This window comes from Nymphaea colorata, chromosome 11 (genome assembly GCF_008831285.2).
Source record: "Nymphaea colorata isolate Beijing-Zhang1983 chromosome 11, ASM883128v2, whole genome shotgun sequence".
NCBI lineage: Eukaryota > Viridiplantae > Streptophyta > Magnoliopsida > Nymphaeales > Nymphaeaceae > Nymphaea > Nymphaea colorata.
In genome coordinates, this window is record NC_045148.1 from 13,403,168 (window position 1) to 13,417,941 (window position 14,774).

Sequence of the window (14,774 nt, forward strand, 5' to 3'; positions counted from 1 at the left end):
TCAGTGGATCAAGACCCTAGATGAGATCACGTTCAACTTCAAAGAGATGACCTTGAAGTTTCCTCGAGCTGACGGGCAGCATGCGACTTTGAGGGCTTTAGACGGACCGGTTCAGCCCAAGGAGGCCCTCCGAGCACTACATGCCCAAGAGCCGGCCTACCTCCTACTATCTTGTGTGGATGAGCAGCCCGCCGCCCGAGAGGAGACGCCACAACCCGTTTCTCTTCTCTTGGGAGAGTTTACCGATGTTTTCCGAGAGCCCAAGGGGCTACCTCCGCCATGGGCTCATGATCATCATATCCAGCTTGTCCCCAGTACTTTTGCAGTCTGTGTACGGCCTTATAGATATGCCCACGCCCAGAAGAGTGAGTTAGAGAGGCAGGTCTGGGATATGTTACGAGAGGGGCTCATCCGGCCCTCCTCAAGCGCCTTCTCTTCCCCGGTACTTCTCGTAAAGAAGCACGATGGTTCTTGGCGATTTTGCGTGGACTACCGAGCCCTCAACGAGGCCACACTCAAGGACAAGCACCCCATTCCCGTGATCGACGAGCTCTTGGATGAGCTCTCGGGTGCCCGTTACTTTTTCAAGATTGATTTGCGGTCAGGGTACTTCCAGATTCGGATGGCGTCCGAAGACATTCCCAAAACGGCATTCCGCACCCATGACGGCCACTTTGAGTTCTTGGTTATGCTGTTCGGCTTGACCAATGCACCAGCCACCTTCCAGCGGTGCATGAACGACATTTTTAGGGCACATCTTCGCAAGGGAGTCCTAGTATTCTTTGATAATGTCCTCATCTACAGCGCCACTCTTGAGGACCATGTCAGACACCTCAAGACCGTGTTAGAGCTGCTCAGGGAGCACCAGTTGTACGCCAAGTAGACGAAGTGCAGATTTGGTCAGTCAGAGGTCGCCTATCTAGGACACATTGTCACGGCCGAGGGGGTCAAGGCCGACCCAGCGAAGATTGAGGCCATGGTCAATTGGCCTGTTCCTAGATCTCCTCGCGAAATGAGGGGATTTCTTGGGCTCACGGGGTACTACCGCCGGTTCATACGACATTACGGGCACATTGCTTCTCCTCTCACCCGTTTGCTTCAGAAGGGAGGTTGGGAGTGGACCGAGGAAGCTAGAGGGGCATTTGAGCGGCTTAAGGTGGCCATGACCACCGCTCCTGTACTATCCCTGCCAGATTTCTCCAAGACTTTCTTGGTGGAGACAGACGCCTGTGATGCTGGGATTGGGGCGGTACTCAGCCAGGATAGGCATCCCATTGCCTACATTAGCAAAGCCCTCAATCGACGCGCCAACCAGTTTTCGACTTATGAGAGGGAGATGTTAGCGATAGTCGTTGCCGTGGAGAAATGGCGGCCCTACCTTCTTGGACAGCGTTTCTTGGTGAGGACTGACCACGTCAGCCTGAAATATCTGCTGGCCCAGCGCATATCCACCCCCACTCAACAGAGGTGGATAGCCAGACTCTTGTGTTACGACTTCTCTATCGAATACAAGAGAGGAGTCGACAATTCTGCAGCCGACGCATTGTCACGAGTTCCCAAGGCGCTATTTGCTATATCAACCCCTACTACTAGTCTTTGGGACCGTATTCGGGCTGCTCAGAAGGAGGACGACACCCTACGGCTCCTCCTATCCTCCGTGCAGACTAACCCGGGCAGCATCCCGTTGTACTCAGCCCGTGAAGGCCTCCTCTACAGAGAAGGCAAGGTCGTCATTCCTAGGGGGCACCCCTTATGCCAGGAGTTGATACGTCACCACCACGACCTACCCGCCATGGGCCACGAAGGGCGAGAGAAAACCCGAGCTAGGGTGGCCGCCGATTTCTGCTGGAAAGGGCAGAAAACTGATGTTGCCCACTTTGTCAAGAGCTACCCTATATGCCAGCACGAGAAGTACGAGGCCGCAAAGACCCCCGGGCATCTTTGCCCCTTGCCGATCCCAGACAGGCCATGGGAGGACGTCTCCATGGATTTCATAGACGCCCTCCCACGCTCAGACGGAAAGGAGGCCATACTAGTGGTGGTGGACCGGCTCACCAAGCACGGTCACTTCGCTGCCCTGCCGCGCCTTTACTCAGCCCGACTCGTCGCAGAGACATACCAGGAGTGGATCGGGAGGCATCACGGCATGCCTCGCACGATGGTTGTGACCGAGACAGCGTGTTCATCAGCGACTTTTGGAGGGAGTACACGCGGCTAGCCGACACCAAAGTGCTTTTTAGTTCAGCCCACCACCCCAGACCGACAGACAGACAGAGGTGGTGAACCGCACCATAGATACGTACTTGCGGAGTTTTTCAGGGCACAGGCCGTCGACTTGGGTCAGGTACCTCTCGTGGTGCGAGTGGGCGTATAACACCAGCCCCCACTCTTCGATAGGGATGACTCCCTTCCAGGCGGTCTACGGGCGACCCCCGCCCACGTTGAGGAGCTACGAGCCGGGCCTAGCGGGCGAAGAGGACCTTGAGCGCAGTTTGTGCGACCGTGACGAGATATTGAGGGTGATTCGCACCAACTTGGAGAGAGCACGCAGCCGCATGCAGCAGCAGCAGCACAACAAGGGTCGTGCCGAGCGTCAGTTAAGTGTAGGGGATTGGGCGTGGCTTAAACGCCTATCTAGGGGGCAGAAGACCCTGTTCGACCGACCATACTCTAAACTGTTGCCGAGATACTATGGTCCTTACTGGGTTGAGGCGCGCCACGGCAAGGCCGCCTACCGCTTGGCGCTACCAACTCATGCCTAGGTGCACCCGTCTTCCACGTGGGCAGGCTCAAGCCGCACCATGGAGCCCCGCCCACGGCCACTACATAGGCCCCGAACGAGCCTGCCCTGCCACGGAGGTTGCTACGTAGCCGCAGGGTGCGACGCGACGGCGAGCTCCGACGAGAGTACTTGGTGGAATGGGACGGCCGCGAAGGAGGTCTCACCTGGGAGGACGCCAACGGCCTTGCTGAGAGGTACCCTGCTGTAGGAGCCTGGGGACAGGCTCCATCTAAGGGGGATGGATCTGTTACGGCCCACCCGTCGGCGTCCAGGATGAGGGCCACAGCCGGCGCCGACAGGGCGGAAGGCCGCGCACCGCTCACGGCCAGGACGGGCCACGCGCCAGGAGGAGGGGGTGATGACCCCGGAGCAGAGTAGAGGGAGGCTACAGACCGCGGGCGAGAGACAGGCACCGCAGAGGAACGGTCGCGGGAGGCTAGCCCCGTGGGCCGGCAGAGGGCGCGCCTCACAGGGCTGAACGCGTCGGGAGGTTTAGCCTCCATCGCCCGGGCAGGGGCAAGGGCAGAGGAGGCCGAGGACGGCGACGACGCCGAGCGTTGCCTGGCTGACCAGCGGTCAGGGACGAGAGAGACGGGCGGCAGCTCTGCTGGCTGCCGCCCAGCCGACTTGCGGTCACCGCCGAGCGACGCCCGAGCGCCCGACGGGCTGGCCGATAGGGCTGCGCGCGACCCACCCGGCGGCACGGCAGCGAGTGGACGAGGAGTCTCGGCAGCGCCCGGCCGAGAAGGCGCAGCAGCGGCTAGCAGGCTGCAGCCGGAGGGAGCTCCAGTGGGACACGCCTTCGGTGTGATGCCTGACACCACGCTGGGAGCGCGACACTGTACAGGGGGACACTTCGGGAATAACCGGACACGGGTCCGGATCTGTGAGGCGGGTTGGCCCTTTATTTTTGTAGACCCGGATCCATGCGCAGTCTTATGGATCCGGGCGCGGACTTTTTGGAGGATCCGGACCCGCTTTTTCTAGTATCAGTTTTAGGACCCGGGTCTCTTAAGGACCCAGGCGAGTCACCGCCCCCGAACCGGGTCGACAAGATTGTCGACCCGGGACGCTGGTCGGCCACCTCCCACGCGAGCCGTGGGAGGCCTTCGTCTTCTTCCTCCTCCTTCATAAAGGGGGTGGCAGCCATTGTTGAGCATGTTTTGAGAGAAGAATCCCAAGAGGGTCATCCCTGGAAGAGCATTCCCAGAAGGTCGCCGGACGCCATTCCCGGCGGCAGCCCCCTTGGATTCCATCTCATTTCATCAATGAGAATGATGTTTTCTTCTTCCCCCGTTTCTCCCTGTGCATCCTTCGTTCCAGCTTCCATGGCTGTCGTGGAGGAGCTCTCCCTCGTCTGAAGCACATTCCAGCGAGAGGAGACCCCGCCGGACGCTACCCACGCATTCCCCGCCGACTTCCTTCATCCATCCGACATTCCCATCGCCTGCACACCGCCCGTTAGCCTCCCAGTCCCTGCCTTCACCGTTTTCAGAAAACTCGGTTACTGTTTCATTGCCGCTCTCCCCCCTCCGAGCGAGATCCTGGCGATCAAGGACCGCGGTCGGCTGCCTCCGGCATCCCTCCCGGCCGTTGGTCGTAACACTAGGCTCCTCCATCCATCAACTCAATTGACTCAGTGTGGCTTTTCACATTGCTCCACCTTATACTTAACCTATCCCTAACAGTTCAATTTCAGCCTCCAAAATCACTTAACCACCCCTCTCATAAGCTTCAAATCTATTTTTTAATAAACAATTTTTGGAAGGGACATGTATATCATATAAATATTAAAGGGTCATGAATTTACTTACTTATCTATTGTAAATCTTAAATGCTGTTATCCTTACATGGCAAAATAGTAATTAAATTTTTAGATAACTAATATTAACGATTGGTAAAACTCAGATTTCGCTCTCCTTCATAATTTGAAGGAGCTTATCTCAATGAGATTTATTGAGAACATAGGAATTTATTCACAGACTTGCATGCATATTTTATTTAGCTATTATGTGAATGATTTGATTACAACTACGAGCACGGTTTTTTCTGTGTAGTTACATCTGTATATAGCCATAATCTCGCTCGTGTACCTACCTTGTTGACATTGTTTTCCAGAGAGACATAAGACAAGATAAAGAGGCCATACTCTGACTGACAGTGGTTTCTAAATCCTATAATTTTTTTTACGATCTACCGCCCAAGAGGCACCCATCTTTTTGGTCCTTAATATGAGGGCCGTGTTGTATGTAAGTAAATGAGACGCGAATTTTCGTGATGCGGCCAACTGTATGGACGGACGCATTTAGTTTCCGGATTTTTTGCTCTTCTAATTTGTTGCATTGCATGAGCGGTTAATGTCTGATTCTGGTGTTGCAGGTCTGGTAGAAAAGATGGGGTTGGGGCTATGAATATAATTCTGTGGGTTGCACCACACTATATCTCATCTGATGGGCGGACGTAACATAAATACGTTCACAGCTATCTCCTGCCCCTTGCCCTGTTCACAGCTCTCTCCTGCCCTTGCCCTGTCCACAGCTCTCTCCTGCCCTTGCCCTGTCCACAGCTCTCTCCTGCCCTTGCCCTGTTCACAGCTCTCTTGCCCTGTCCACAGCTCTCTCCTGCCCTTGCCCTCTCCTGCCCTTGCCCTGTCCACAGCTATCTGGCCGCCTTGTGCGGACGCCCACCTTCTGTTAAGTGAGAGGTGACGATGAAAGGGTGAAGAAAAGGAGGAGGCCAAATTTGTCAGAAGAGAAGAGGCGGGACAGGCCAACCTGCCTAACGTAAGCCACATGCGGTGTGAACTAGGAACAGGATTTTTGTCCCCGAGGCGACATGAGTGGCGACGTTTGCGCGTATCGTTAATCTGAACCACTGTGTAATGTAAAAGTTGATTAGTGCAAGCAATGTTCTTATCTTGACCTGGCGCTGCATTCATTATACGATTTCCCACTTGGGCTCACCACCCCAGCTACCCCCTCTGACCCGGCCCTCCTTCATTCATCAATGATGGACAATTAATTACTACTGTTCATTTTAATTTCAACTCATGACCGATCATGAGGGCGAGGGAGGTAAGCTTCCCTTCGTCAAGCCTGCCTGCGTCTTCGTCCAGAATCCAACTGTTCTCCTGCCCTGCCCTGCCCTGCCCTGCCATGAAATATCGAGATCAGGACGGACATGTCATCTCTCTACCCTTTCCGGCAATGCAATGTGAACTTGATGATTTGGTTTGCGTATACAACAGCACTTTCAGCTCTCCCATGGCCATCCATGAATGAATGAATCGGTCTTGTGGCTGCCCACCAAGACCGTGACTGAGTCAGCCGCCCAACCTAATATCTGATCTAATGGAATAACGCGGAATTGGAAGCCGCAGACTCCGTCCTACTTCACTCCGCCCATTTAACTAATAATATCATCACCATCTACCCCCAGTCAACGAGACGGAGGTCCGGAGCGGCTATATAATGTGGAGTGGGAGGGAGGGGGAACCAATCCTATCCCACCTCACATTTAGTTACTCCCGCTCATCCCAAGTAGCGCGACCGCAGTGCTCTACTGAGCAATTTTATCAGTAGCTGAGCTGAGCCATGAATTCTTTCAAGGACAAGATCAACTCCTTCAAAGGCTACGACAGGGTGACCGCCGAGCAGGAGAGGCTCCAATACCGAAAAAAGGCCAGGAAACGGTTCGCCATCATCGCTATCTCCTCCCTTCTCCTCATCATCATCATCGTCGCTGCCGTCGTCGGCACCGCCGCCTCCAGGAAGAAGGATTCCTCCTCATCGACCAGCAGCAACATGATGAGCCAGACCGACGCCATCAAGGCCGTCTGCTCCGTCACCCAGGACCCCTCTACCTGCTTCACCAGCCTCTCCCTCGCCGCCGATCCGGGAACCGTAGATCCGAAGCAGCTCTTCCAGCTCTCCATGAAGATCGCCCTCCGGGAGCTCTCCAACGTCTCCGCCCTTCCCGGACTGCTAGCCGCCAAGGAAAACAACACGATGATCAAGAAGGTGCTGGAGGACTGCCAGGAGACGATCGACACCGCCATTGATCTGCTCAACAGCTCCATCACGGCCACCCAAAAGGTAACGCCCCCCTCCCTCTCATCCTCTTCTTTACCTTTTGTCCTCTTCATCTCGGCCTTTTAACTTTCGTTTCCCTGTTCTCCATTCTAATCAACATACTCGCGCCGACTCTCCAACATCACCGTTCCTTTGCTTTGCTAGCCAAAAGAGGAAAAAAACGAAAAAGAAAACCTTCATGCCGATTCTTTAAATGTTAATTTCCCTATTCACACAACTAAGATCGCCAGAACGAGGAGGAACAAATCGTTCACTCACTTAATGGGTATAGTTTTAACCTAATTTTTCTTTTAAGAGTTCCCTTCGATATCCAATACGAGGGGGGAATCGGAGAAAGGAAACGGCGAAGAACAAAAAAAATGTTAGAAACAGAGGCAATGGCTGTTTTTTCATTGAGATGATTGTGCCAGTGAAGCAGAGTGCGGTATGACCACCAAGAAGCTTGCCCGTTACAGGATACCGCATTTTGTCTCCACATACATGCGCATACAGCAACAAAAAGAATTGCGACTGGTCTGATTCTTGAACATAACCTGGCAATAACAGGGGCTGTACATATGTAAAAGCCGTCGTAAACATTACTAGAGCAGGAGTTGCAGGGAGAAGGAGGGAGGGAGAGAGAGTTGGCAGGTAGAGGAGATAGAACCTTAGTTAATGGTGGACTTTGGTGTTGGTACGGTCCTTTTTTCAGCGTTTCGTTGCTGAGGACTCTCTGGAAAGGCGTGCTTTGATGGATGCATGATAATAATTAGAATGGCCGGGGCTCACGACTCTGGTGCCCCGCAGCGGTGGGTGAGGGTAAGGCTGAGGCATGGCAAGAGAGTAAGGGTTACGCCCGTCCCACGCACCCAAACAGCCCACATGTGGTTACCACCGGAGGGATATCAAACAGGGGACACGGATGAAACTGGGAAGTAGGAAGTGACCCACCAAATGCACCTAAAACAATGTCCGCACCGCTCACTGCAATGGGAAAAGGAGGCAAAAGGGAAAGGAGAGACGAACCTTTGTATTAATCTGTATTCCCAATCTGGGGGTGTGTGAGAAGAAGGCGATTTCTTAACTGCTGTTCCACATGCACTTCCTAATTTGCTTGGTTGATTCTATTGCCACCCCTGATCACGGATGATTGGCAAGAGGGAGAACATGGGGAACCACCAAAGGACAAGAAATTGACGGGTGCAACAGTACAGGCAGCTAATGGTCTTACTAGCTATGCCTAACTACAGGCCCCTCTCCCTCTCCTTGGTGTAGGTGTGGGAACCCGTGACTGCAAGTGGGTAGCGTAGACTAGCTGTTTTCTTCTCTGCTCTTCAGAAGAGAAGAGAGGATGCACCGGGTGATGGTTAGTTTGCACTTAATCACTTACATTTGCCATAATTACAACCAATCCATTTTCACAATAAATGTTTTGGAAGCATCTATTTGTAATTATGAAGGACTAGCGGGCTGGGGCTCATCGGGGTTTCAAGCTTCTGACCTTAGCCAAGAAAATGGCCACGAGCATGCTTGGGCTCGAACCCCAATTTTTTTTAAAAAACAATTATATATATATATATATATAATACATTTTTTTTAAATTAAATCATGATCGAGCCACAAAGTAATCTAAATTGGGCTGCACCCCGCCCAATGCTCACCCCTACTACCCATAACAACATTCTTCTACCAAAAAAAATTATAGCTCCGTTGGTAACTTGACCTGGTGATATGGTCCAATAATTTCTTTAAATGGTGAGCGTTTCTTTTACATATATGTAATTTGGGGTGTTTAAATGTCATTAACTGACATTACTTGGTGGTGCTACCCGTACTCAAAAAGCTGACCTAAAGCTCTGCACCTCCTTCCTTTGGAGGAAATACCAGTGTGGCCAATTGCTATCAGCAGCACTGAGCTGCAAGAAAGAACGATAAACATTGAAAGAAATTATGGGTTTGGAAAGTTTTGCTGCAAATCTGTTAATTTTTTTAATTTTCAAGATGAATCTAATCATCAATGTTAGAAAAGACAAAAAAAAAAAAGCGTATATAATATATTATTAGATAACATTTACATCCTTGGTTTTTCTTTTGCGTTATTGAATTGTAAATTAATGACTGAACTGTCGCATGCGGGGCAGTCCAGCCGTGGCATGTGCGCTGCTGATCCGCGGCATGTGAAGAGATCCACGGGGGTTACAGCATGCACTTTTAATTGTTATTATTTTATTAGTATCATGATTATCGCTGCCAGGGTAGGCCATGGTTTGGGTTCGCAATTGGCACCCAACATTTATTTGTGCTTCAAATTGGTTCGTCTCCTTTTGATGCTCGTCTGCCAGAGTGTGGCGGAGGTAAGAAACATTAATTACTTTTGGTCTCCACTCCATTTGCTGATTCAGAGGCCGGTGGCGGTCACCAGCAGCAGCAGCGGCTAGTTGCAGCCTCTTTGATTAATTTAATTATCGGTGGAAACTTCTTTGTTGCCATCTTACTTCTGCCCTGTGAATGAGGGCTACACTTGGTCTGCATGTCCGCTTTGGCTTGCTTTGAGTATTTTGAATTGATTTAGAAAACGAATAATAAAAGACTACACTACAAGTTTCGACATTGCCCGCCGGACACCATGGCCCAAACAGGAACGCACCAGCTGCCATAACTCGGGGTTCGGTCAAACTTGGATTGCTCCAAAATGGCCGTTTCCGAGAGGCCAACTGTCCCAGCCTTGGATAGGGAGAGAGGTTTTAAAGATGCTTGCCATTATTAGGCATTTTGTTATCGGTGAGAGTGTGTGATGATACCGTATGAGAGGAAAACTTAATTAATTAAATGTTCATGGCGATGCTTTGATCAACATCTGTCACTTAACTTCGCTCATATGTCCCCATTTGGACAGAATGCAGGTGGGGACATCCCGTCGCAGGACAAAGTCGATGACCTCAAGACTTGGCTCAGCTCAGTGCTGACCAACATGGAGACGTGCTTGGATGGGTTCGACGAACTCACCAGCGCGTCCAAGGAAAAGGAAATGATGCAGTTGGCGTTGCGGAACTCGACGCTCCTGACCAGCAACAGCCTCGCCATTGCCAACAAAATCATCACAATCCTGCAGCACTTCAACATTCCACTCCACCGCCGGCTTCTCGGCTTTCCCAGTAAGCCATCATCGGACGGGGCAACCGGATTTCCAGCATGGGTGTCGTCAAAGGACCGGAAGCTGCTACAGGACAACTCCTCCACTATTAGTTTTGATATTGTGGTCGCTCAGGACGGGACTGGGAACGAGAGGTCGATCGCTGAGGCCATCAACAAGGTGCCTTTGCAAAGCACCAAGAGGTTCGTCATACGTGTGAAAGCTGGAAAGTACATCGAGAACGTCGTGATTGACAAGAAAAGGCAGAACGTCATGCTCATCGGAGACGGCATGGGCGCCACCATCATCTCCGGCAGTCTCAGCTTCGGGGGCGGGAGTACGACATTCAGAAGTGCAACCTTCGGTAAGCTCTGATTACTTCTGGCGACGCGGATGTGTGATCGAGGAGCTCTCCTACGCTGAGTTTGTCGGCGAGCCCATATTGCCTGGAGCTTATATCCATTAGGATCGACCAGGCTGCTCCAATATTTATTTGAAGTTGAGACCGTCGTTACTAGGATATAGTGCCTTGATGAACTTGAGCATGCAGAACAGGCCACAAGGCATACTATTACTAAATCAACTTCTGTTTATATACTATGAGCGTTGGAATCTAGGCTTTTTATCGATTGCTCTACAAGTTTGTTTGATAAGTTTTGTTTCGAATTAGAATTTAGCTTGTAGGCATCCTCCGTCTACCAACTTGAGTCAAGACGGACTCTCACTATTCATAAATCACCATCAACCACCTACTCTACGAATTAAAGAGTCTGCCTAGTCTAAATCAACCGGCTAACAAGTTTTTGTCTTTTCCTGCAACTTGATGGTTTGAGCAGCGGTCACGGGGAGCGGGTTCATGGCCAAAGACATTGGGTTCGAAAACACGGCGGGTCCAGAAAAACACCAGGCGGTGGCGGTCCGCGTAGGGTCGGACCATGCGGTGTTCTACAATTGCAGATTCGACGGCTACCAAGACACTCTTTACGCACACTCGAACCGACAGTTCTACAGGGGATGCACCATCTCCGGCACCATTGACTTCATCTTTGGGAACGCGGCCGTCGTATTCCAGAGCTGCAATATCCTGGTGAGGCAGCCCATGACCAACCAGCAGAACACGGTGACGGCTCAAGGGAGGACCGATTGCGGCCAGAACACCGGAATATCGGTGCTCGGGTGCCAGATCGCGGCGGATAAGACTGTCACGGCACCCACATATCTGGGGAGGCCATGGAAGCCATGTGCGGTGACTGTGATCATGAAGACAGAGATTGGAGGGCTTGTAAGCCCGGCTGGGTGGTTGGAGTGGGTGCCAAAGACGCCGCCGGCGGCTACCATATTCTACGGAGAATATCAAAACACGGGGGCAGGGGCGGGAATAGGGCAGAGGGTGAATTGGACAGGGTACTACCCAGCTATCGACGACGCCATGGCAGAGAAGTACACGGTGGGTTCCTTCATCCAAGGTGGAGAGTGGCTGTCCGACACTGGAGTTCAGTTCACGTTGGGCTTGTGACCTTCTCAAAACCAGCGCCTTCCATCTTCCACCACAACACGAGGCGGGGTTGTTGGCCCTTGGCATTGCGAATAGTATTATATCTCTATCAATTTAGCTGGTTAGCCACACAATTGCTTCCCGTTTGCCACCTCTTCTTCTTGCTTTCTCTCTCTTTTACACATTTCTTCATTGTTTCTTGACAAGGGTGGGGTAAACTTGTGTGCATAATAGGGACTTTGCCCTAAGCATGGGAATTTGTCAAAAAATATTTGTGATATTTGTGCGTTCTTCTTTCTCAATACATGATCATCAATTGGAAAATCAATTACGACCACGTTTTATGTTCTTATGCAACTCTCTTCGGATAACCGTTGCCGTTGGAACATGAGTTGCTGATCGAGGAGATCAACTACTCTCACCAAGACTCAGGTGGAACCAGAAAAATGTATGTCAGAGGACAATCATCTTTTAAAAATTCTAATCGAATAGAGCAGGTAATTTTTCAAAGAAAGAAAAATGAAACTAAGCCGCCCGGGCCCGGCTCCCTTGTGGATCGAACATCGTTTGTTAGTTCCCAACACTGCTTTTCTGGCCACTACTTTCGTTATGTTATAGGATTGTTCATCTGGCCAAGACGCTCAATCTCGTTTGGTTCTTTGCAGTTCTTTTGATGCGACTTTCTTTATCTAGAGATAGCGGGATAAGCTAGCGTCGAGTCCAAACTCCAGATGTCTACGGCACCTCTTGTGCATTTTCAAGATTCGATGCGGTTCCCATAAGATAGTTCGGGTACCACAATCCACGCTTCCTCTTCTCCTTTTTTCAATTGATAAGATGCGGTTAAGCATGCATAACCTTGCAATTTATACTACCTTTAGTTTTGATCTCCTGATTCTTTAGAAGTTTCTGTTTGAAAGTAGACGGAGCTTTCCGCTCAAGCCCATCTGTTTAACTAAAATTGGCGTCCATCAACTCCTAAAGCAAGTTTGCTAAAGAATAGAAAAGCTACAATGAGGCTCAATTCACCCTGTACTTCACTAATGTGCTCGTTCTTTTGATATGTCTGCTGATTATATAAAGTTTCCTACTTTCTTCCCTTTAGGATGCTTTGAAGGTGCACTGCACTGTCAAGTTCCATTATACCGTCCTAGAGTAAAAATCAAGTTGTATGCACTTAAGTCACTGTTTCTAGACCATTTGAATAGCAAAGCAACCATAAACAGTGAGCATGCAGTGCGTGTCTGGTTAGCTCCTTTTGTTGGAGCTGAACCAGTCAATTGAAAGGCTGGAGACAATCTTGTATGGACTTGCTTATAAGTTGCTCATGGTAATACTTAAGCATACTAGACAACAGAGACAATCCTCGTAGTCATGCAGGAGTTGCATCAGTAACAATGACAAAACATATTGGAGGACAGGGCAGGAGAGGAGATTAAAAAGAGAGAAGAAAGCTATTCAAAGAAATAAATGAAATTTTTGTCCTTTCCTTGTGGTTGCAATTTTGACCTTCGCTAGTTTAAAGTATATCGAATATTACACCAGAGAACAGAACATCACCAGACTGAAGCTTCATGAATACAAGATAGAGGAAACATTTACTGAGTTGGATTCCTATTGAATATACCAACATATAGTTGCGTTTTTGTCTTCCAATTGAGCTGTTAGTATTTGATGGTTTTTGTTTTCTGTTGATGCATTATTGGAGGGAATAACCTGCAAAAAAGGTTATGTAACATCTTCGTTTAGCTTCTCTGCCTGCCGATTGCAGAATTTGACAGGCGCAAAAGGTGTCGAGGTCATGCCATTGCAAACAAACTTGTTTGAGCCACAGTTTGACTTCGACAATATGCTTTTAATGGTTTCAAAGACAACATTGATGCGAAAATCAGTGACCGAAATTTTAATAAGAAAGTTATTAACAGAACCAATCATCATATGATGAGCAGGGATGGTAACGAAGAGCCAAGTTTCAGTGGAGTACAGAAGTTACCGGTTCGCAGATCTCGTGCAGACAAGCAACACTCGAGGTAAATAAGAAATCAGGGTTGTTGAAAAAATGCCAGTTATTACCTGTGGTGGTTGGAGTGTGAGAGAATGCATGGAAAGTCAAAATTAAGAATGGTCTCCCAAAAATGTTGAAGAGTTCATATCTAGAACTGCAATTGAGTGGGATTTGGTAGCTAGAACTGACCAAGCGTCGCCTTTTTTTCATTTTGTGAACAGTTGTCAAGCGTCACCAATTTTACCGAAGAGGAATTTCTTTATTATTATTAAATGAATGAGAATGGTGTGTGGCGATCGTGTCCGGTTTCCATGACCACGGTAACCTAGCTAGCCACTTCATGCAAGCGACTTGTTCGCACGCACATTGATATACCGCTGACATTTGCTTCTGCGTTTCATAATTGCTGAAGCCGTTCAAGGGGCTCATGTGGAAGGCTCTCCAAGAAAATCATGAATGGTTCCAATCGGTCCTAGTGATTTCGACATTTCAACGCCCTCGTCCTTTAAAATTTAACTAGTGAAACATGTCCACCACGCCCAATTAAATCCAAAGTATCGAATTGGTATTCTTGACTCGTGGGAAGAGTTTAGGAGTTTAGAGAGAATTAATTTTCTTTTTCGAAACACGTTCATCTTTTAGCCATCATTTGGTAACCACGGGGAATGTGTGCCAAAGGTTATCCAACGTTAGAAAAGTTAAATGGAAACTTATTGAGCCTGACGAAAACATGGTTTTACTCTTACCCACTCACAATAGATCATGATTTTGAGTAAGAAGTAGATTGAGATGATTTTAGAGGCTGCTGCTGTATGAGTCTACTAGTTATGGAGCCAAAATTATCAGTTTTATTTTTTCTAACTAATTTCATAACACGGCTCTAACATAATCCCTACGGGCATGTTATCAAAAAATAATAAAGAAAGACATGCGATGGGTGGGGGCTTCTGGTGTCATTAAAAGTGGCCTGCCATTAATATGGGCCTGCCCCAGCCAAAAAAACAGAAGGATGGACTGCAAAAGATATGCTGCTTGCTAAGGACAGGACTGTTATGAAAAATGTCTGCTTTGAAAACAGCGCGCTCCCGTCTAGATCAAGCAATTAGATATATTTTTTTCTTCAGCCGACCTCCAACCACCGTTGGAAGGATCAAGAGCACCCCCCAATTCATGATATTATATATATGCGGTCACCTTTTTTACCTAGCTGGATCTCGTTGATGACATGGTGATTATGTTGTGGGGATGAATTAATTTCAATTTTCGTGGCATGTCCGAGTGTGGCCCAT

The 14,774-nt window shown here is 49.4% G+C and overlaps 1 protein-coding gene across 1 annotated transcript; it reads left to right on the top strand.

Moving 5' to 3' along the window:
- The first annotated feature begins 6,260 nt into the window (after positions 1-6,260).
- LOC116264436 (pectinesterase-like) lies at positions 6,261-11,808 on the top strand. Its single transcript, XM_031644651.2, has 3 exons — positions 6,261-6,876; positions 9,749-10,349; positions 10,822-11,808. Exons 1-3 carry the CDS (start codon positions 6,376-6,378, stop codon positions 11,499-11,501), a joined length of 1,782 nt encoding a protein of 593 aa, XP_031500511.1. The 5' UTR covers positions 6,261-6,375; the 3' UTR covers positions 11,502-11,808.
- Positions 11,809-14,774: the final 2,966 nt, after the last annotated feature.